At 39.5% G+C, this 24,683-nt stretch overlaps 1 protein-coding gene across 2 annotated transcripts in view; it reads right to left on the bottom strand.

Moving 5' to 3' along the window:
- Rheb (Ras homolog enriched in brain) overlaps positions 1-19,934 on the bottom strand; it is a 42,537-nt gene extending 22,603 nt beyond the window's left edge. The window contains exons 1-2 of one of the 2 annotated variants that reach the window (XM_067784640.1): positions 19,065-19,934; positions 13,938-14,009 (exon numbers count right to left, since the gene is read on the bottom strand). In XM_067784640.1, the coding sequence (XP_067640741.1) occupies positions 13,938-14,009; positions 19,065-19,149 (157 nt within the window). In that variant the 5' untranslated portion in view covers positions 19,150-19,934. Of the gene's footprint in view, positions 1-13,937; positions 14,010-14,336; positions 14,593-19,064 lie in introns of those variants that run through there. The other variant, XM_067784648.1, reaches the window with a different exon arrangement.
- Positions 19,935-24,683: the final 4,749 nt, after the last annotated feature.

Genomic DNA, 24,683 nt, shown 5'->3' with positions numbered 1-24,683 from the left:
AACTTAAAATATTGATAATACATTTAAAAATTACAAAGTTCAAAGTAACTAAAATACAAAGATAAATAAAAATAATAAGAACCCTACATTACTCCCCCTTCAAGAAAATGTATCATTAAACAAATTGAATGTAACTCTCTTTTTATGTAAATTCTTGGTGTTGTTCGTGTCTGTTGTCTCAATTATTGCAGGTTTTAATCTATCAATAGGAATAGTTTTAATATTATTATCTATTTCAAGTTTAAAACATTTTTGGTCTTTTTCCACAATTTTGTAAGGTCCTTCATATGGTCGTTGTAATGAATGTTTATTAATGACTCGAACGAATGCAAATTTACAAGTTTGAAGATCTTTTGGAACATAAATTCCAGTATTAGCATCTTTATGATGACTTAAATTTGATCTAACATTTCGAAAATGTTCACGTAAATTACTTAAAACTTCAGTTGATGAGAAATTTTTAGCTGATGGCTCAACAAGTTCCCCTGGCAAACGTAAATTCTGACCGAAAACCATTTCCGCTGGTGTAGCCGAAATATCTTCTTTGTAAATAGATTGCAAACCAAGTAATATGACAGGTAACTCGTCATACCAATTATTTGTGTCCTCTCTAGCTATTATAGTAGTCTTTAATTGTCTATGAAACCTTTCAACCATACCATTTCCTTGAGGGTGATATGCGGATGTTGTAATTTGGTGACTACCAAGTAATTTAGTTAACTCTGAAAACAATTTCGATGTAAATTGGCTACCTTGATCAGTTGTTATCTTTAACGGAACTCTAAACCGAGAAATATATTCTCTAAAAAACTTATTTGCAATTGTAGTTGCTGAAATATCTTTTAATGCATATTCCTCAGGCCAACGGGTAAATCTTCCAATAATCGTTAAAATATAGCGATGTGTTTTTGAAATAGGTAATGGTCCAACTATATCTAAATGGATGTGCTCAAATCTATTCTTGGGAATTTGAATTTTGACAACAGGGGATTTTGTATGACGATAAACTTTAGACTTTTGACAACTAAGACACTCTTTTGACCAAATATTAATATCCTTATTCATATTAGGCCAATAATATTTTTTAACTATGAGCCATCGTGTAGCTCTTGTACCCGGATGTACTACTCCATGTAAAATATCAAATAATGTCTTTCGCAAATTACTCCGTAGAAATGGCCTAGGAGTTTCTCCTGCAATTTCACACCAAATATAAAAATTTAAAATGGGTAAATATTAATTAACTTTAAATTTAGATATTGAGAATCAGATACAAGTTGATTTAAGTCATCATCTTTTTGTTGTTCAGTTTGTAAAATTTTAAAATTCAGTTCTGTATTATATATTGCATTAACCTCAAAAGCTCTATATAGCGTATCTGCTACAACATTGGATTCTCCTTTAATGTATTGTATGTCATCAGTAAATTATGCTATAAATTCCAAGTGTCTCGTTTGTCTAGGACTTCGTTCTGTTTTTGAATTTAAAGCAGTAGTCAAAGGTTTATGGTCCGTATAAACTGTAAATTGTCGTCCTTCCAAAAGATATCTAAAATGTTTTATATTTAAATAAATCGCCAATAATTCCCTATCAAAAGCACTATACTTAATTTCAGTTGGAGAAAGTTTTTTAGAAAAGAATGCAATGGGCTCAATTTTATTATTGTAATTTTGTTGTATAACGCCCCCAATCGCTGTGTTAGATGCATCTACTGTTAAAGATAATTTAGCATCTTTGTTAAAATGATTTAACAATATCGTAGATGCAAATTTATCTTTAATGCATTCAAAAGCTTCATTCGAATTCTCATCCCATACCGAAGTTTTGTCACGTTTCTTATTTACTTTGTTAATTAGATCATAAATTTTGTTTGTAAATTCTGCTAGTTTTAGAATGTATCTATGATAATAATTTACCATACCAATAAATTTCTGTGCCTGCTTAACTGATTTTGGACGTTCGAAATTGCGAATAGCTGATACCTTTTCATCGGAAGGTCGAATACCTGTTCCAGAAATGTTATGTCCTAAAAAATCTATATTCGTTACACCAAAAGTACATTTACTTGGTTTGGTAAGGCGTTGAAAAAGGATACGTAAATCTTTTAAATGCTGATCTTCGTCTACTTGCAATAAGTAAGTCGTCGATGTAAGGATATACAAAATCTAAGTCACCTACTACCTCATTTATGAATCGTTGAAAGGTTTGTGCAGAATTTCTAAGTCCGAAAGGCATTCTCATGAATTCAAACATTCGGAAAGGAGTTGTAATAGCAGTTTTATAAATATCTTCTTCAGCCATAGGAATTTGGTGATATGCCCTAACTAAATCTAATTTTGAAAATATATTTTTATTATGAAGGTTCATATTAAAATCTTGAATGTGAGGTAAGGGATAACGATCGGGAACAGTTACAATATTATCACCACATGGACGCCAATCATTCAACTCTTTTTTAGGAACAAGGTGAAGTGGTGATGCTACTGAAGAAATCAAACTCCGTTTTCGCGACTTTGTATTTAACCGGATCTAAGCGCCTGGGCTTAGAAAATGGAAGACTACCTTCTGTTACAAGTCGATGTACTGTTGTATGTTTAACAGGTTTAGTATAATCTGGCTCTGAAATAAGTGACGGAAATTCTTTTAATAATTTTGTAAATTTATTGTCAACCACAAATAATTTAGGTAATGGAATATCACAAAAGTAGGATACTGTATTAACTGAGAGATTGTTTAATGTCTATAAGAAGACCATATTTACAAAGAAAATTAGCGCCAATTATTGGCTTGGCTATATCCACAATCAAAAAATGTAAAGGGAAATTCACGTCTTAAACCTAAATTTATGTTTAAAAGCCTTTTCCCGTAAGTAGCAAATGTTGAGCCATTAGCTGCAGTGAGAATTATGTTTGAACGTTTCGTATGAGGAAATTTAGACGCGGGTAATACAGAAAATTTCTGATCCACTATCAATTAAAAAATTTTGTTTGTTTTCTCTATCAAAAATAAATAAGCGACGCGTCGAAAATTCTTAATTTCCGTTGTTCGTCGCTGCAACAACGGAAGAATTTAGTTTGTTGAATCTTTGTTTTTGTTATAAGAACAAGGTTGTTCACAACTTCTTGCATTATTTCCAAATTTGTAGTGAAATCTACACAACGAATTTGGATTATTACGCGAGTTAGAACGATGCCTAAAAGAATTTCTAAAATTATTCCTAGAATTAGAACGTGACGGGCTGTCTTCTTATGTCCCCAGAACACCTACATAATGAGGCGAGAATACTCTCCATCAGGGAGAGAAATGAGATGCTAACCAAACAGTTCATATTGAATGCCCAGAAACCTGGGCATCCCAACAGACATCTGATTGATGAGCCAACACCGCCTAGGGGCTTAAGGAGTCATCTCCGTAAGCATTTTGAGGAAATACCGCACCTGAGAAACCAGCCGTGTGACACAAAAAACACAAGCAGGTCCTTGGTGAACTCCACGAAACGGCGTCGGACCTTTATGCCGGAAATTGTCCGGTGAATCCAGTACTCAAAGGAAAGTACCCAAAACTTGCGGAAGAGGAACGCATACTCCCCAGGGAAACGCGTGTCACTCTTGCTAAACTTCGTTCTGGATACTGTAACAGGTTAAACTCTTACCTATACAGAATCAACCCCGACATACAAAATGTATGCCCCGCTTGCAATGTCTCCCCACATGACACCAACCATATCTTTAATTGTAATGTGGAACCAACGCCTCTAACGCCCCTTTCATTATGGTCCACCCCTGTTGAAACAGCAAGTTTCCTTGGACCCCGTTAGAGGATATTGATGACAATTTGTGATCGGTCGCAGCTGTTAGGTGGGGCGAAGCACTGCTACAACAACAACAACATAGGTCTAGTGCAACGAGTACTGTTCTGTGGTGGGGGTTTTGATTTAAACCGCAATTTATCTGGGTGCCAATGGCATTTAGCGCGGTGGTGGTGCTATGGAGTTTTCTGAAGCCATGCTGATGAGAGGCTAGCTGCAAATTTCTTTAAATCATTTGTTGTTGTTGTTGTTGTAGCAATGCTCGCCCCACCCAAATAGCCGCGACCGATCACAAATTGTCATCAATATCCTCTAACGGGAGTCCAAGGAAACTTGCCGTTTCAACAGGGGTGGACCATAAGGAAAGGGGTGTTAGAGGCGTTGGTTCCACATTACAATTAAAGAGATGGTTGGTGTCATGTGGGGACACATTGCAAGCAGGGCATACATTTTGTATGTCGGGGTTGATTCTGGATAGGTAAGAGTTTAACCTGTTACAGTATCCAGAACGAAGTTGAGCAAGAGTGACACGCGTTTCCCTGGGGAGTATGCGTTCCTCTTCTGCGAGTTCTGGATATTTTTCTTCAAGTACTGGATTCACCGGGCAATTCCCGACATAAAGGTCCGACGCCTGTCTATGGAGTTCACCAAGGACCTGCTTGTGTTTTTCCGCTTCATACGGCTGGGTTCTCAGGTGCCGTATTTCCTCAAAATGCTTACGGAGATGACTCCTTAGGCCCCTAGGCGGTGCTGGTTCGTCAATCAGATGTCTGTTGGGATGCCCAGGTTTCTGGGTATTCAACAGAAACTGTTTGGTCAGCATCTCATTTCTCTCCCTGATGGGGAGTATTCTCGCCTCATTATGCAGATGGTGTTCTGGGGACATAAGAAGACAGCCCGTGGCGATTCTGAGAGCAGTATTTTGGCAGGCCTGTAGTTTCTTCCAGTGGGTGGTTTTTAGGTTTGGCGACCATATGGGTGACGCGTAGCACGTAATCGGCTGGCTAATTGCTTTGTATGTGGTCAAGAGCGTTTCTTTAACTGTTCCCCAGGTACTGCCAGCAAGGGATTTGAGGATTTTATTACGGCTCTGAATTCTTGGAACAATTGCGGTTGCGTGCGCACCAAAATGTAGATCCTGATCAAACGTCACACCCAAGATTTTGGGGTGTAGGACAGTCGGTAGCGTAGTGCCATCGACGTGGATGTTCAATATGGTCGACATTTGGGGCGTCCATGTTGTAAATAAGGTCGCGGAAGATTTAGTCGGTGACAATGCCAGGTTTCGCGAGGCGAAAAAACTGGAGAGATCAGGGAGATAGCCGTTTATTTTATTGCATAGCTCATCGATCTTTGGGCCTGGGCCTGTGGCCATTATTGTGCAGTCATCGGCGTAGGAAACGATTGTGACTCCTTCCGGTGGTGAAGGTAGCTTAGATATGTAGAAATTAAACAAAAGCGGGGATAGGACACCACCCTGTGGCACCCCTTGTTTAATTCTCCTTTGTTTTGATGTTTCGTTTCTGAATTGCACCGATGCCTGCCGACCACCCAGATAATTTGCGGTCCACCTTTTAAGACATGGGGGAAGGGTGGACCCTTCCAGATCTTGCAGTAACGAGCCATGGTTGACCGTATCAAAAGCTTTTGATAGGTCTAACGCTACGAGTACTGTTCTATGGTGGGGATATTGATTCAAACCGCAATTTATCTGGGTGCTAATGACATTTAGCGCGGAGGTAGTGCTATGGAGTTTTCTGAAGCCATGCTGATGAGGGGCTAGCTGCAAATGTGCTTGGAAATAAGGGAGCAAAATGGCTTCAAGCGTCTTTGCCACTGGCGATAGGAGAGATATCGGACGATATGACTCACCTACGTTAGCTGGTTTCCCAGGCTTTAGTAGCGGGACCACCTTGGCCATTTTCCATTTCTCGGGTATGACAAAGGTGGAAAGAGACAGGTTGAAGACATGCGCTAAATATTTGAAACCCTCTTTCCCTAGGTTTTTAAGCATCGGCATGGCTATGCCGTCTGGGCCCACTGCTTTGGATGGTTTAGCGCGACCAATGGCGTCCTCAACCTCTCTAGCGGTGATGGTAATTGGTGACGCGCTGAGTTTGTGTTTATGTGCGTGTCTATTGGCTCTCCGTCTATCTTTGTCGACCGTAGGATGCATTATATATTGTCGGCAGAAAGCGCTCGCGCATTTTTTCGCATCCGACAGCACCTTATCGCCAAAGGCGATGGAAACTTTGTCTTTGTGCTTAGTCGGATTCGATAGGGACTTTACGGTGGACCAAAGTTTACCCACACCGGTAGAGAGGTTACAGCCTCTTAGGTGCTCTTCCCATTTCGCCCGCTTGTGTTCGTCCACAAGCAATCTGATGCGTTGGTTTATATCCCTTATTTGGGGGTCGCCTGGATCAAGCTGTCTTATAAGGTCGCGTTCCCTCGCTAAGCTCGCGGCCTCCGCCGGGAAGTGGGGCCGGATTTCGGGAATTCTCCCGGCGGGAATGAAATGTGCCGAGGCGGATTCAATGACCTTACGGAAGGCACGCTCCCCTTGGCGGGCATCAGTCGGGATAGGGAGGGCAGCAAAGCTGCTGTCTGTTGCAGATTTATATTCTTCCCACTTTCCTTTTTTGAAGTTTATGAAAGTGCGTTTTTCGGTGACGATGAAGTCGGCGGTACGCTTGAACGAAATAAGTATGGGCAGGTGGTCGGATGCCAATGTTACCATCGGCTGCCAGTTGACACAGTTTACGACTTCTGCGCTCACGATTGAGATATCTGGCGAGCTATGACAGCTTCCTACCATACGTGTGGGGGCGTCTCCGTTTATTGTGCAGAACGTCGTTTCGTCTATTTGATCCGCCAACATCTCACCCCTACTGTCCGCCCGCAAGTTTGAATGCCATAGGTCATGATGGGCATTGAAATCGCCTAAGATAATGCGATTGTTGCCAGTGAGTAAGGCCTCGATATTAGGGCGGTATCCACTGGGGCAACAGGTGACAGGAGGGATGTAGATGTTGATGATTTCTAGATTTGCATCGCCTGACCGGACAGATAGGCCTTGACGTTCTAAGACATTGTCACTGCGGTCGATGCCAGGATCAAATATATGATATTGCACAGAGTGGTGTATAATAAACGCGAGGCCGCCTCCATTTCCGCTCTCGCGGTCTTTCCTGTGGACATTATAACCAGAGCAGGTCTGCAATGCAGATCTTGCTGTGAGTTTAGTCTCTTGAATCGCAGCAATGCGGATGTTGTGCCGCTTCATGAAATCGACTATCTCCGTAATCTTCCCAGTTAGTCCATTACAGTTGAACTGCAGAATTCTGAAGTGCATGAGGGGTGACGCCGCCACTCTAGGGGTAAGTGAGGGGTGACTACGCCTAGGTTGTGGAAGGCCAGGACGCAATTGCTGTTGTGGCCTTGGGACTGGGCGCCCTTGGGCAAGCATTGGGGTACCCGGATGATTTGGGTTTGCGACCTGGCAACATGGCGCGATGAAACCCGTCGGGGGGTTGCCGTCGCGGAGACCAGAACATCTAGGAAAGTGGCACCACCCAAGGCAGGAGCTGCATTGAGCGGATGTCGCAAACCTATATATTCTGTGCTGGCAGACGGTGCAAACGGAGGCAGGGACTAAGAGTCTGTTTCCCTAACCTGCACGATTGCTGCCAAAAAAGAGGGGGGGAGAAGAAGACGGGGGCAGGGGCTGATGCTCAGCATTGCAACCAGCTCTACTACGAAGGTAGTAGTTATGAGTGGTATCAGCTGTTTGAGTTATTGGCGCCGTGGGGCGCGAGCAGCAGCGGGTACTTGTTGTGGCTTGCTGAGCAGCGAAGCTGCTGGAAGGTAGTGGGGATACGCTTAGGCGTAGACTACGGGACGCCCTTGGGCGTGAGCAGCAAGGAGCCACAAAAGATTTATAAAAGTTACGTGGACGTCGGGTTTTGGGATCAAGCCCAGAACAACCTGTCCGATGCAACCATCCCTTGCACGTGACACACTGAACAGAGTATGACCGTCCTAAAAAGATTCTTTTCTGGCAAATGCAGCAAAACCATTTCTCATGACCGGGGTCAGGAGACGGACCCGGATTGGGTTCGATACCTTCCCGGAGTAAGAGAATATGTAGCAGTCCTGCTGCAAGGAGCTGCTGGGAGGATGACAATTTGTGGGAGGGACGAAACAAATTAAATGGGGTCACACTGAAATGACAGTCCTTGGTCGGGAAAAATCCCGAGTCGCTCCGGTACATAGAACCGACTGCCTTGGAACATTTGTGGTTCCTTGCTGTGCAGTCACAGGGGCAACTTACGGCCGCTAATAATAGTCTATCAATAGTTATGATACTCTCGGCAGTCCCCCAGCGGGGTAGGGGATCAGAATATGTCCGCGGTAGGTATGCCTGTCGTAAGAGGCGACTAAAATACCAGATTCAAGGGGCTATGTAGCGCAACCCTTCAGGTTGCCATCGCAATATACAGCTTCTCCAAACCCAATTGTCAACCTCACCTATCCGCGGCGAATCCTGTTTCACTAACAGACGAGGCTCTGGCGACCCCAAGAGATGGTCGGGCTAGCAACTTAATGGTGCTGTGTTACCGGAGCGTACCGGATCTGTATCCGGCAAAGGACCATCACATCGATAACACTCCCCAAAGCCTTCGTGGAGCAACCTTTTCGCTACAACAACAAAAACAACAACATACTCTCGGCAGTTTTAGCTATTAGCAATAATGCTGACCTACTATTGATCGATCCAAAGTTGATCACGCCTCCAGTTTTTTCGGCTGTTTTTAAGAGTTATAGAGCTGTGTGAACAGTAGCAAACCCGATCACGCGCTACCACGCTTCCTGGCCCTCACACCATATACCAGCACAGAAGCTATAGGTCTGCGACTTCGAACTCATACTTTCGTCGACGTCGCATGCCTAGAAGCTTTAGGTGTAGCTGCAAAGATGTATGTTTTTGGCGCGCTATGCTGCCTAGCTACAACAAAGAAACATCTTGAAACGTTACGGAGTAACTTTTCGGCCAAGGATGCCGCCCTCGAAATCATAAGCAGTCTAAGTGGATGCCATTGCGGAATGGGTGAAAATCGTATAATCCCCGACGCATCTGCATAATTTCAATTTTAAAATGTAGGCCAAAATTTGTTCGAATGTTTTGAGAAATCTTTTGCTTTACCAATTTCGAGTTTTCTTGGGAAGGACAAGGTCACACCTCAAAAAAAATGTATGTGCCTACGTACTCACATTTGCAACAGGAGCCGTAACGTATAGGTGATTTTTAAACTTAGTTGATAGGCTGCAATCAATGTGATTCACTCCAAGGGCTGGGCATAGGGCCACTCAAACCTGGAGACTTGGGTGTTGAATGATGAAGTATGAAAAAAAAAAAACATTTCAGACGCTATTTTAAAGTTTCGCAAATAAACAACAGAGGTTTGAATATAAAGATAAGGGATTTTTCAAACCCTTTACATTCGTACATATATCTTCAAGTATGACGTGAGAATCATTTCAAAGGAGTATTTAAACCGCTGGAATCTAATAAAGGATTTTGCATTACCGATTTCGCTTATTCTTTAAACCAATCAGGATTGGAATTTTTTATACAAAGTGAGCATTTAAGATTGTTATATAACTTTTCTTTAAGTGTTTTGTTTTAATAACTTGATAAATGCGGTGATGCCAAATCGGTGTTGAGCTGGCATTGAAAGCGGCTGTTTTTAACGGTTGGAAAGAGTTAAATTTCGCAATTGAATTTTTTTTACTTGCAGTGATGGGCATCCGTTGATACCCTTTTCGACCTTGTCGAGTAAAAATATAGTAACGAGCCGAAAGCCGCCGTCGCCGGCGTATATATCTAATTATCATCATGGTACTTTGACAACTTATCGTGGATGAGGTTGAAGGCCGCGTAATGCCATCGAAGTTGGTGACCTATATAGCCGACAGTTGTCAATTCCTTTGTTGTTGTAGCGATTAATGCACTCCCCGCCTTCGACCCTTAGGTCCATGAGGAACTTAGGGTCGCCGGAACCTCGCCTGCTTAATATTGTAACGATTATTAGTATCACTATGCTGTTAGTAAATAATCGTAACGACAAAACACAGCTAGCAGCGACACTTATGTATGTACAGGGCAACGAAGAGATATCTCCCACACACACGTGTAGCCGTCAGCCGAAGTAGTTACTCACACATGCACACGCATATGGCTAGTAGAAAAGCATAAACTACAAATATACATGTATATAGCCGGTAACCAAGCATGAGATACAACTGTTAGCGAAATTACTAGACATTAGGACAAATGGATGAACGAGAAAACCGAGAGAATAAAAGCAGCGCAAGCTGAGGAATTAGTAATCAGTTTGATTTAAACACGCTATTAGTTGTGAAGTGACGTATAATTGTACTACCCCCAAAGTAGACTAAATACATACTATATTGCAATACTGAATATTGGTGTTACTTATTCGACAGTTCAGCGATACGAACGTTAGCATAAGGTGCAAAATAACCAGGATTTCCTCAAATTCGTTACAATTGGTGTCAGAAGAGGAATTGTTGGACAAATTCCGAAGATTTCGAAGAGAACTTGGATATGGCAAGGTTAAGTGAATTGAAGATCCAGCAACTGAAGGAGTTGGAGAGCCGTGGATTGAATACAACCGGCAATAAATCCGAACTTCAGGTACTACTACGAGAGTTTATGGAGTCGGAAGGAATCAATGTGGAGGAGTATGTCTTTCAACCTGATGGGGCAGAGGCAACGACAAAAATGGAACAGCAAATGAAACATCGCAGACAGTGACGAACACGACTTGAACATGATATTCGCTGCAATATCTGCACAAACATCAATGGCATCTCAACTGGAATCCCAGGAGAATCGTATAACAACCGAGAACCGTAGAACATCTAAGATTGACGCACAAGGGGCACGAATATCGGAAATGGCGCAAATTTCAGCACAGATATCATCGCAATTCTCTGCGCAACTGGAAGAGCAAGAAGGACGTATTTCCTCGAATTTGGAGGCGCAGGATACAAAAATTTTACAACTCGAGGACAAAATCGATGCCGAGATTGAAACATATACAGGAGTTGCAACTAAATCGCCCAACAGTTTCAGCGAGGTAAAAACACCATCCTTTCCAAGGGATTAAGCTTCAGTTTGAGAAGACCGCAACAGTGAACAACTGGAATGCTGAAGATAAAGTTGCTGCACTATTCGTGGCATTGAAAGGATCTGCTGCGGAAATCCTACAGTCTATTCCCGAGTAGAGCGGAACAACTACGAAACATTGAAGAGCGCTCTAGAGTGGCGACACGGAACCGAACACAGCAAGCAGATATACCAAATAGAAGTGCAAACCGCTATGAAAAAGCTAATGACACTTTGCAGGGGTTCCCTTCGGATGTTGAAAGATTGGCTCATCTCGCAAATGCGGACGCACCCGTGGAATACACCGAGAGGATAATGTGGGGCCAACGCCTCTAACACCGCCCTCATTATGGTCCACCCCTGTTGAAACAGCAAGTTTCCTTGGACTCCCGTTAGAGGATATTGATTACAATTTGTGATCGGACACACCTATTGGATGGGGCGAAGCACTGCTACAACAACAACAACAACAACAAGAGGGTTAAAATTCAAAGCTTTATAAATGGAATATGGGATGGCGAAAAGAAACGAGCTACATATGCGAATCCAAAATTAACAACGGTATCACATGCACTGACTCAGGAAACAGCCTTACTTTTGAGTAAGCCAGCGTACAAAGCCACCGTGTGGAAGTAGAAAGGCCAGACTGGGTGAACACAATTTTGGAAGCGCTGAAAGGATCGCAAAAGCGGAGGGACAGAGTTATCAAATGCGGGAAGCCAGGTCACATTGCACGTCATTGCAATGTTGCAAGAGCGAGCTAGATGTAAAGATCGAGAGCTTGGTCCAACTATTGAATGTCCTGTGATATCTGTATCACAAATCGGAAGAAAATCGAGCAGTCTTACCGTAAGAGGTTATGAGGATGACAAGGAGCGTTTACCATAATACGATCTGATTTGGCCAACAGGAGAGTAAAGCCAATACTCGGAGCGAGATTGCATAAGGTCACTAGCGAGTATAACCAAGTACAGGGAGAAGTGACATGCGAGGTCGTAATTGGGAAGGTTTCGGTTCTACAAAATTCGTTGTGGCAGAGATCGTTGATGAAGTCATATTGAGAATGGACTTCTTAGTTGAACATGGCGTCAGGATCGACATGCAAAGAAGGATTATGCGCTATTAGAACAAGGATGTACCACCTAACTTCAGTTTAGAGGAAGGGTTCAGCAGTAAGCGAATGCTGATGGAGGAGATTCGACAAACACCACAAAAGTCAATGACAGTAGATCGGGCAAAGGTTGATGGAACGAATGGGCCAAACAAATCAAAACCGAAGGTACCTGCGAGAAAAACACTGGCATTGACAACTCAAATGGACGTGCTAAAACGAAGGAAAGAATTTCCCACAAATGATGCAAGGGTGGTTTCAAGCCAGGGCGTACTACTGTTGTGAAACGTCAAAACGATAGTGATTATGTAAAGCCAATTCGTCATTATCAGGCCCTACGTAGTTCATTGGCCAAACAACAGAGTGTGACGGAACGAAACATGATAATGAGTAGAAAGATGAAACACAGGTACGACAACAACAATAATTCGAAAAGTTTCCGGGAGGGAGATTTGGTACTGCTATACAACCCTCACCGGCGGAAAGGTGTTCAAAAAAAAATTTTAATGTAGTTTGGAAGGCCCTTACAAAGTTGTGAAGCAGATCAGTGATGTCATCTACCGCATACAAACAATTGGGAAACCCCGAAATAGAAGGGTGGTTCATTTGGAGAGGCTAGCAGCGGTTGGATCGAGAGATTTGTCTGATCGGGAGGATCACACTTAGGTGGAGGGCAGTGTATCGAATAATAGCATCACTATACTGTTAGTAAATAATCGCAACGACAAAACACAGCTAGCAGCGACACTTATGTATGTATACTGGCTATGAAGAGACACATTTGTATGTTTACCAATTCTAAAACAGAATAGTATAATAATGAAGAAAATGTGTCAATAAAAAAATACATAGTTTGCATAACACCTAGTATGATTGCATATTTATCTACATATAACCAATCAGCAAAGGGATCCGATATCAATATGATCTCATACATGCCCATACAATGTTCTGCTCATTTCTTGTTTTCTTCTCAACTCTAACTTTTTAAGGTTTAATTGCTTCTAAAACGTTAAAGCTTTATATATCCATTATTTATTAACATATATATTTATATATATATATTAAGGCGGGTCGATTTAAAAATCGCTCATTGCTCTGTGAAAATCGTATTCTAGGGATCCAAATAAGAAACTTTGCCGAAGGAACCATACCTCTAAAACGAATTCTGATGTCCCCCCCAGGTAGGGGAAAATTTTGAAAAATCCCACTTTGATCCATTTGGGGTGCTCCAATCGAGTCCAAATGTATGACCGACCCCCACCTTTGGAGGTCCGACCCACCGATGCCAGTGGCACACCCCCTGGAACCCCCTGGGGTTCACCATACAAACATTTCAAATTATTTTATTGCACATTTTTTTGCTTATACGTAATAATAAAATGTTACGTATACGCAGTGGTGCACCTCTTTTCAGTTGGTATGGATATGTTTGTGCTGATTTTTTCATGTAAAGTGCAAAACCGGCGATTTTTTGAAATGTTTGTATGGTGAACCCCTAGGGGGTTCCAGGGGGTGTGCCACTGGCATCGGTGGGTCGGGCCTCCAAAGTTAGTGGGGTCGGTCATACATTTGGACTCGAGTGGAGCACTCTAAATAGGTCAAAGTGGGATTTTTCAAAATTTGCCCCTACCTGAGGGGGGGGGGGGGGGGACATCAGAATTCGTTTTAGAGGTATGGTTCCTTCGGCAAAGTTTCTCATTTTGATCCCTAGAATATGATTTTCACAGAGCAATGGGCGATTTTTTTGCCTCCCAACAAATCGACCCGGCCTAATATATATATATATATATACCATATTATATACATCTGTATATACTCACTATTTTCAATGGTTGGATCGTAGGAGTCCACAAATTGACCCTCAACAAATTGTATGCATAAAGATGATTTCCCTTTATTATTTTTCATAATCCATCACCGAAAATATGCGTGAAGAGCGAGCATTAGCCCAAAGGATGAAATGATAAAAAAAAAACAAATGTAATTTATAGTCAAGGTTTTAACAAAAGTATATATATATATACATGTTTGTGTATAAACCATATAAACGTATAAACAATTACTCGTAGTTTTTGTGTAATTTTACAGATACTAGCAGTTTGGTTCTTTATCAACAATTACTTGTGCTAAGAATTTATCAAAGAATTCAATTGGTTTAACATTGCTAGATCTCTGCAAAATTTGTGTAAAATTGAATGAGCCAAAGACGGATGTCCTACCCACTGAACTGTAGCCCATCATGGCAATATTGCGTTCTTTAAGTGGCATTTTTTTGAGTTTAATATGTTTCGACTCCTTTCCTATCCTAAAAATTATAAAGTACACTTTCTTTTAGCTCTCTGATTTGTTTAAGCTTAGATTCAACATTTATTTGAATAAATTGCGTTTCTTTTAATCAATATAAACTTTTCCAAAAAAATTTTAATTGGCGTTTCGATAGAGTTTTCTTTTAAATTATTTTTTATCACTGCTTCTTGCCTCGGCGCTACTTTTATCACCATATTTGCCTATTCACGTTGACATTTCCAATTGGGGAAACCATAAGCTGCGTTCCAATAAAGCGTGATTCAGAAATGGATAGAAATAAGGGGCAGATTATGTATGACGCCGTTACGATTTGCGTCGCAGTCATTCACAATATATGCAGTTATATCAAAAAATTTTGAATATAAAGATATTGCATGCGCCAACTTCGGTAGAAAGCAGCGGAGCGTAACAAAATTCTAGTAGGTCACTTTCACCACACCAAAAACTTTAACACAATTTTTGACATAATTTAAGCACAGAAATACACTGATTGGAGTTTTAGAGAGTAAAAGTTAAAATTCTGAACACATTAGCTGAATAAAAAGTGTACAAATAATTATTAAATAACAAATACAGACAGTGGTAGTTTAACAAATTCTGCTGTGGTAAGTGGTGAATGTGACCTACTAGAATTTTGTGAAGCTTGCCTCACACTATTTTTCGTCTATGCAATGTCTCTATATTATATCGTTTCTGGTTATATCAGAGAAAATTTAAGATATAGATGTTGCAGGCGCGAACTTCGGTGGAAAGCAGCAGAGCTTCACAAAATTCTAGTAGGTCACTTCCACCACACCAGAAACTTTAAAACAATTTCTAACATAATTCAAGCACACAAAATACATGGATTGTAGTTTTAGAGTGTAAAAATGTTAATTCTGAACACATTAGTTGAATTAAAAGTGTACAAGTAATTGTTAAATAATAAATACAGCCAGTGGTTGTTTAACAAATTCTGCTGTGGTAAGTTGAATTTTGTGAAGCTTGCTTCACACTATTTTTGTCCCTGCAACATCTCTATCTTAAAATTATCTCTGATTATATTTACCTAAGCAATATGCACATGGGTCTTAGCTTCATAGACGCGTACAAGATATGACATATAGCTGCGATTTCACTATTCCTCAAGATCTGCACACGAAGCTACTTTCGGGCGTCGTTACAAAAAGCAAGCAATTATTGCAAAAAATAAGAAATTAAATTTCTTCAGGTATATCCGTCCCCGAAACTAAAGGAAAATAGGTATTAAAAGTTGTTTCCATCCCCGAGCCTTTGTAAATTATGAAAGGCAACTTTACACCACCGCGGACTAGAGAAAAAATGATTTCTAGTTTCCAACACTTTGTTATGGAAACGCATTTTCTATGGGAGCAGCAAGGAAGGCAGTCGGCATGATCTAGAACCCAGAACCTGCTGTCCTGTGCTTTTTGTCAGTTTTTTTTTTTTTTTTTAAAGGTATGATAGGATTTTTTACGTGTTACGATCAGTGACTGAAAACCATTTTCGCTCAAGCGATAACTACGCAACTGTAAGGCTTTTTCCAAAAATTATATGACGTTATGGATCTAACGAGTACTATTTGTCGCTAGTTCAAATATGCCATTAATCCGATCCCCCATTTCAGAGCTATTGTGATTTAAAAAATGAGTTTCGTCCACGGATCGTAACACGTAATACGGGCAGTGTTTATGGCGCAGGACAGCAGGGTTGGCAAGAACCCCGCCCAGCCGACATGACTAGCCACATTGCACCACTAGATCATGCCGACTGCCTTTCTTGCTGCTCCTATAGAAAATGCGTTTCCATAACAACTTTTTAGCCTTTTAAAGATTCAACAATGTCTAACCAAGCTTATGTGGTGTTGAATAATCTTTTTCGCTCTGGTAATAAACCTTTCACGCACTTTTATTAAATAAAATAACATTTTATAACTAATTACACAAATTTGCATACAAAAAATGTAAAAAAAAAACATCTTGTTCTTCTTTTTGTGTTATGATAGGCTTTTCTTGACCATTGCTTTTAGTTCAAGTAAAACTCCACTATTACGTCCCAACGTTTCGCTAAGCACCTTAGCTTCCTCAGGGGCGAAACTGCATTTATTTAAATATTTTTTCAATTTACCAACGTAATTTGACATGAACTTATAAAAATGGTTGTTTAAAATTTCAACAAAGTCCAAACATTAAAACCAAATTGACTTACATACATATACACAGGCATGCTTAACCAACGAAACGATATCATTTCGTTACGATAATCAACGTTAATAAACGAAACGAAGTCATTTCGTTTCGTTTATTAACGTTAAGATCGTCAAATTAACGAAATGATTTCGTTTCGTTTTCTGCCATATCAAAACGAAATCAAATCGTTTATGTTGATTATTAATTTCAAACTATGCTGGCAAAGCTGATTGATGGCGGAGTCATTAAAGGTGAAAGCATTAGCCAAGCTGATTGCAACTTTTCTCATGAATTTTGACAGTACAAACATTTCTCAGAGTATTTTTGACATTACCACCAACGAATTACACAAACAAATTACATAGAGTTTGTGTGTGTATGTGCGCTCGTTGTTGCCACCTTACGGCTTCACCATGGCTATAGCATTGCCAGCACAATTCAAACATAAAGTATCACGTTTTTGTTAACGTTTTTAACGTTAACGAAAGCTTTTCGTTTCGGTTAAAAACGAGATACAATTTATCTTGATAATTTCTTTATCGATAATATTTCGAAGTGTTTCAACGGAAACGGTGGAAATTTTTTGATAAACGATTAGCTTAACGTTAAGGTGCATCCCTGCATATACATATATGTTAAATTTTCTGTTACAAAAACATATCGCTAATACCATCTATATGTGGTACAATTGTCAAACTAAACAACAGAATTTAAAGGCATAACAAATAAGCCGCGGAAATGCAATCCGTGTCTTCTTTTATGTTTACTGTTTTGTTCCTTTTCTCCATTATTCGTAAGCTCTCTATAGTGTATCTGATTTTTGTTCGTTTTTCTTTGTCTAATATTTTGACATTTTTCATATCAGCTGAGTGACCGCTTGATGTGGTGTGTTGCGATAGCGCTGTGTTGATTTTCTTTTTCCTTATGTCTGCTTCATGCTCATTTAGGCGGACTCCTAGACCATTGTAAATTTTACCAAGTAGCGCAACTAACAGCTGATCGGTGAAAATTCGCACATTCACACGCACAGTTCTCGACTCAGTTTCAAAAAAAAACTTTAGATTATTTAATTCAACTTTTAAAGTGAGATAATCCTTACAAATTTATGTATACAGAATATATATGGTGTGTTTGTTGTTATTAAAACAATAGTTTTATTTATGTTAAAGCTTTTATCATTTTTTTGTTTAACTTTGAAAAAACTCCGAACACCATTCCTTCATTATATGACATTCGACTGCCTAGTCCACTGCCTTCCACTCTATTCGCAACATAACCTCTACTTAAGCTGCCAAACTATATAGTAAACAATGTCCTAGACTTCGCTTAGTCGTGCCTATGTATATTTTATCGCAGCTTTCGTTTTCTTTACCTTTGCATGGTATTTCATAGACAATTTTGTTTTGTTGTGAAGTTTTGAGAGGGGTTTTGGTTTTTGTGAAGATACTAGATAATGTATTATTCGATGTGTATGCTAATATATGTTATTGTTGTTAGACGTAATGTGTTTGTAGAAGTATTCGGTTAATCTAGGTATGTACTTAACACTGTAATACTGTTTGGGTTGATCAGTTGTGGTTCTTGTTGTATTTGTATTGATATTATTTTCAACATTTGACATTTTCTCTCGAATTAGGCTGTTTATAAGTGTTTTTGGAAAGTTATTGGTTGTAAGAATTTTTTTAATTTTTCTTATGTTTGCTTCCCAGAAGTTTTGATGGCTAATAGTTAAGACTTTGTTGCTAAGATTTTTTGCGGTATTTATTTTGTATTTGAATGGTTGGGCTGATAAGAAGTTTATCAGGCGGCCAGACGAGGTAGGTTTTGTGTGCCAATCTAATGACAGAATGTTATTATATCTATGAACCCGTGTATCTAAAAAGGGTATGCTAAAATTCGTTTCGGTTTCAAGCGTGAACTTTAATTTATTGTGGTACTTATTTAGTGTATCTAAGATAGTATCCACATCATCTCTTTTCACTATCGCGAAGATGTCGTCTACATATTTAACCAGTAATTTTATCTCGATGTTGTGTAGTGTTTTTAGTTTAGATATGGAGTCGTTGAGTAAGTCGTCCATGACTATATCTGCGATGGTTGGTGACAGAGGGCTGCCCATGGGCATCCCAAATGTTTGGGCATACAGTTTTTCACCCCAAACGAAGTAGTTGTTTTCTTTAAGACAGAATTCTAGCATTTGTTGGAAATTTCTCTTTTGTATGTTTGTTGTTTTTTGTATTTCCCCCCCTCCCCCCCCCCCCCCCCCCCCACTTTTTTAAAATTATTTTTGTAGCAAGAATAGTTGGAATATTCGCAAATAGTGATACTACATCAAAGGAAACTAATATATCTTCGCCATTGACCTTTATGGCATTCAGCCGTTCTTTAAACTCGAAGGAATTTTTAATGTTGTGCTCATTAGATACTAAATTTTTAAGTATATTTCCTACATACCTAGATTTGTTGTAGCATGGAGCGTTAATTGATGATACAATTGGACGAAGTGGAATATCACGTTTGTGTATTTCGGGAAGCCCATAAATTCTTGGGGCAATTGCAGTGGAACATGCTAATAGTTGTTTTTCTTTTGAATTGATTTGTTTGTTTTTGTGAAGCTCTTCTACTATTTTGTTATTCTTTTTTTGGAGCTCATTCGTAGGGTCACTCCTCATCGTTTTATACGTACTTTTGTCGTCTAGTATTGTGTTCATCTTTGTCATGTAATCATCTTTATATAGTGCCACTGTTTTATTGCCTTTGTCTGCGTCGGTTATCACGATATTTTTGTATTGATTTAAAAAGGTTTTTGCATTGTTAAAGGCATGAAGGATGAATTTTTCTTTTTCATTGTGTCGGGCATTTCGTTTAAACTGTAATACCCTATTACTTAATTTGTTACGGGCAACATCCTTAGCTTTGTCGTCTTTTATATTTTGTATTACCTGTTCCATTTCGGCTATGATATTTATCGGTGTGAAGTTTGTTTTTGTAGTAGGTATTGAGAATTTCCTACCTAGGGAAAGTAGCTATCTAACTTCGTCCGGAAATTCAATGTTGGTTTTGTTTACAGAAAAGTCGTTGTTTATGTGGATACCAGTAGCGCATATTTGTTGGTATTTTAGTCTATTTAATTTTGATTTGTGTGTTTCTTCTCTTTCTTTTGTTATTCTTTGGCTTAAGAAGTTTTGTTTTTCGATAAATTGGAAAAATCTGTATTATTTAATTGTCGTTTTAACCTATTTTCCGCATGGTGTATGTTGTTGTTGGAATTTTTTATGTCTATATTTGCTTGTGTAATTTCAATGTTCAATACTTTGTTAAGAAATAGTTTTTTGGTTTTTTCTAGTTGCTTTTTTACTTGGTTGGACGTGGTGTTGATTGTGATATTTTTCAGGCATGCTTAACGAACGAAACGATATCATTTCGTTACGATAATCAACGCTAATAAACGAAACGAAGTCACTTCGTTTCGTTTATTAACGTTAAGATCGTCAAATTAACGTTAATTTGTCGTTCTTAACGTTAATAAACGAAACGAAATGACTTCGTTTCGTTTATTAACGTTGATTATCGTAACGAAATGATATCGTTTCGTTCGTTAAGCATGCCTGATATTTTTGATGGCATTGTTGAGATGGGTTGGCGTTCTTCCTTTTTTTCAGGCGTACGTGCGCTCAGCGACCAACATTGCTGTACGTTAGCTACATGAAGCTTTCATGCTTTGTCGCATAGTGTACAAGTACAAGTGTGTTGACTTATCTGTCAAGCATTCTGACAGGCACTCGCTGGATTCGGAATGACAGCGAATTCAAAATGGATACCATTGCCGAATGCTCCGAATGATTGAAAAATTGAAAAAGTCGAGACGATTGGTAGACAAAAATGTTGTCGTTGAGACCAAAAATGCGACTCTAGACCTGAGATTTCCATCAGGTGAGCGAGGCTGTTTGTAGTTTTGACGTTTATCGCTTAGTGAACACACTTGGTATAGGTACACTATGCTTTGTCGCTTTCATGCAGCTTACGCCTCATGCGCAGCTCTCCATTCAAGTACAAGTGTAAAAGCCTTCCGCGATTTACAACCTGATTGACTGAATTTTGTGTGTGTTAGTGCAGTCGGGTGGCTTCGTGACACACGTATTTGTTGTCGGCTACACGTTGATGAAAATCAAAAATTTTTGATTTTTTCATTTGACGCTAGCTTATTTGATAGTCGCGGGGTGTGATTGACAAAACGCAGTGTTGTATTTAGTTTGTGTCGACATTCAAAATGAACAAGTGCGCGGAAGAACTGCAATTCATATTAAAATTTATTGAAAATTATCAATGTTTACCAGCTTTATGGAATGTAAAGCTTTTATTATTATTTAATAAAATATAACAACAAAAATTTAATAAAATGTTTATAAATTTTTTTATTATTTAATGAAACTGCTGTAGTTGCAAGTAAAAAAAAGTCATCATCCGATGACGACATATTCACGTCCGAACGCTACGGTTTCTCAATGCAAATGTTGATTGATGGCTTTTTATTTGATAGTCGCGGGGCAAGCGTCAAATACCCGACACGCACACATACAAAAATTCAGTCAATCTGGTTGTAAATCGCGGAAGGCTTTTAGACATCACAGCGTACAGATTTCGCCTGCAGCGTCTAATACGCGTCTATGACGCATATCATCGGGTGCACCTTGCCTAACAGCTCTATGGTGCAACTTGTGCCACAGACTTGTATAAAAAATGGACAATATTTTTCAAAAGCATAAAATTTCGAATTTGTTTATCCAAATTTATTTTATATACTATAAAATCTTTTAGAATTCTTGTTAAACTTTTTAATTAAAATTCTAAAGTTGTGTAGTTTGTACAACTTTTCAATTCAAGAATATTTTATTTTATATTTTCTATCATTCCCGTCAAAACTGATTATAAAGAAAGATTATTATATGATATTTCATGTATTACAAGCATGGCTCAATTATATGGTTGGCTCATCTCATCAGCTGATTTTATTTATTTCATTGCATGGTTGATGGGATTGTCAAAAGGAGATGGCAAACTCAAAATGAAGCCAACACAATGGCATCATTTTCTTACACATGCAAAAGCTGCTAAGTTTTATGTTTCCATTCCATATCATTCGCACCAACACCAATACACAGATTTTGACAATTTGAACAGATATATTTTGTTATTGTACAGATGAGCCAACCATATAATTGAACCGTGATTGCAAGCATAGTAAAGGCCGTGACACAATGACATTTTTCATATAGATGCGTTTAACACAAGCTTATGCGTGACAGTAACAGCGCCACAATGAATGATGCGCATTTGTAAACAGATGTCAGCTTATGTTTATTTTCGCCAAATATGTAAATTTGTTTGCGTTGCAAGCAGGCAACAATTTCCACAAAATAACGAAATTATACTTATTTCATAAATATATATATTATCTTTATATATTAATTATACGCTTTCATCAACTTCAAAAAGGGAAAATGGGAAGATCACAAAACGTTCACAAACAATCGCTTCGCTGCCCTCCCAATCCCGTCTGATACCCATCAAGGGGAGCGTGTATTCCGCAAAGTCATCGAATTCGTTTCGACTCGTTTTATTCCCGCCGGAAGAATCGCGGAAATCCAGCCACACTTTCCAGCGGATGCCGCAACTCTAGTGAGAGAAATAACGGACATTAACCAACTCATCAGACAGCTTGCGAACAACCACAAGCGGGTGAAATGGGAGGAGCACCTAAAGTATTGTAACCTCTCTACCGGTGTGGGTAAGCTATGGTTTACCGTAAGGTCCCTATTGAACCCAACTAAGCACAACGACAAAATATCCATCGCATTCGGCGATAAAGTGCTTTTAAGTTCGAAAAAATGCGCGAACGGCTACCTCCCTGATCTCTCCAGTTTTTTCGCCTCGCGAAACCTGACATCACCTACTAAATCATCGGCGACCTTATTTACAACATGGACGTTGCAAATGTCGACTATTTTGAACATCCACGTTAATGGCACTATGCTATCGACTGTCTTACACCCCAAAATCTTTGGTGCGACGTTTGATCAAGGTCTACATTTTGGCGATCATGCAGCCGCAATTGTACTTAAAATCCAGGGCCGTGATAAAATCCTCAAACCTCTTGCTGGCAGTACTTGGGGAAAAGACAAAGAAACGCTCATTACCACTTACAAAGCAATTGGCCAGCCGATTGCATGTTACGGGTCCCCGATATGGTCCCCCAAGCCTAAAGACTACTCACTGGAAGAAGCTACAGGCCTGCCAAAATACTGCTCTCAGAACCACCACGGGTTGTCTTCTTATGCCCCCAGAACACCATCTACATAATGAGGCGAGAATACTCCCCATCAGGGAGAGAAATGAGATGCTAACCAAATATTTCCCGTTGAATACCCAGAAACCTGGGCATCGCAACAGACATCTGATTGATGAGTCAACACCACCCATAAGGAGCAATCTCCGTAAGCATTATGAGGAAATAGCTAACCTGAGAACACAGCCAAAAAGCACAAGCAGGTCCTCAGTGATATATATGCCAGGAATTTCCCGACGCATCCAGTTCTTAAAGAAAAATACTCAGAACTCACATATAATCACCTACATGAAACCAACAATCTCTTCAACTGTAATTTGGAACCAACGCCTCTAACACCCTGTCAGTATGATCTACCCCTGTTGAAACTGCAGGCTGCAGGTTTCCTTGGACTCCCGTTATAGGAAATTGATGACAATTTGTGATCTGTCGCTCCAATTGGATGAGGCGAAGTACTGCTACAACAACAACAACTACATTGAACCTTCTACTCCTTAGGTGCCAATAATATAGGTCATAATTTTTAAGGGGATTTTTCAGATTAGGAGAACAAACATTTTTAACACAATAGATACCATCAACTAAACCAAACCTAATGGTGAGTCTTTAAATTTAAGACAGGTGCTGTAAAAATCTTCATTTTACTCAATTTTTTTATTTACATAAGTTTAGCATCTCTTCTATACATATTGTAATGAATTTGCTGGAATTCCTCTTATTTGCAACCTTCTGCTAACGTTCGAATCACTAAACTGTTGAATAAATAACTCCAATATTCGATAATGCAAAATGGCCTTTATTAGACTACTTTCAAAATAACACTTCTATTGCTCGCCAGATAGCGTCTTTAATCAAACTGATTGTCATGCCTCTACTGTTGCTGCCTTTTACTGTCTGGTTTTCTCGTTGCATATTTCTAGGCTTTTCTATTCTAGAATTTACTATTTAGTTATCAGCTATGAAATTACCAGCTATAACTACGTTTATAGCTTCTCATATGCGCGTGTATATGTGAACGATACTTGCACAAATTATTGCCATCTTTTGTGAGCATCTCAGATGAGATATATGCATGTGTTTGTGTGTCTCTTCTCCGCTGCTCGTATGGGCATATGAGTAGACATAATGATTGATTTGTTGATGTGCATACGAGTCACTGCTTAGTATAGGCTTAGAGATGATAGTACCCCTTAGTGTTGCTAGTATTCGTCACAATATTTTTATTCGCCAAATTCAGTAAGTAATTATCAGTCTAGTAGTGTGAAAAGGCTGCCCCCTAATTCAAAATCATTTTCGATTCTGTGCGGGGCTTTAAGCCATAACGTTCCTCAAAAAATTCAAATATTTGTTGCTTGCTCGTAAAATTGTAAAGTAAATACATAAAATAAATTCCAAGCCCAGCTTCCTTTTCATATGACTGCTCCACATAAATGTAATATGGTTATGAAAACATTGAATATGTATGTGATCACCAGCACGTGTGGCTGCACACATTCCCTGATACCTCCTGTCACATGTTGATTGCTCTCCATTACCATTTAATCAGCGTAATTTTGCCGATAGCACACGCATTGTAGTTTGTACAATATCTTTCATGAGTTCTGGATGTCTCAACAGACCACAGCCATATGCTTGTACGCCTATCCTCGCTTAGATAATGCTTAGGAGACCCATCTAGCGGCAGTGGTTAAACAACTAGGGGTACCGAAAAGCGGATTTCTGTGTAT

The sequence above is a fragment of the Eurosta solidaginis genome, chromosome 1 (assembly GCF_040869045.1).
Source record: "Eurosta solidaginis isolate ZX-2024a chromosome 1, ASM4086904v1, whole genome shotgun sequence".
Taxonomy (NCBI): domain Eukaryota; kingdom Metazoa; phylum Arthropoda; class Insecta; order Diptera; family Tephritidae; genus Eurosta; species Eurosta solidaginis.
The sequence above is the reverse complement of the archived record's forward strand: the minus strand, read 5'-3'. Positions and strand labels throughout refer to the sequence as shown.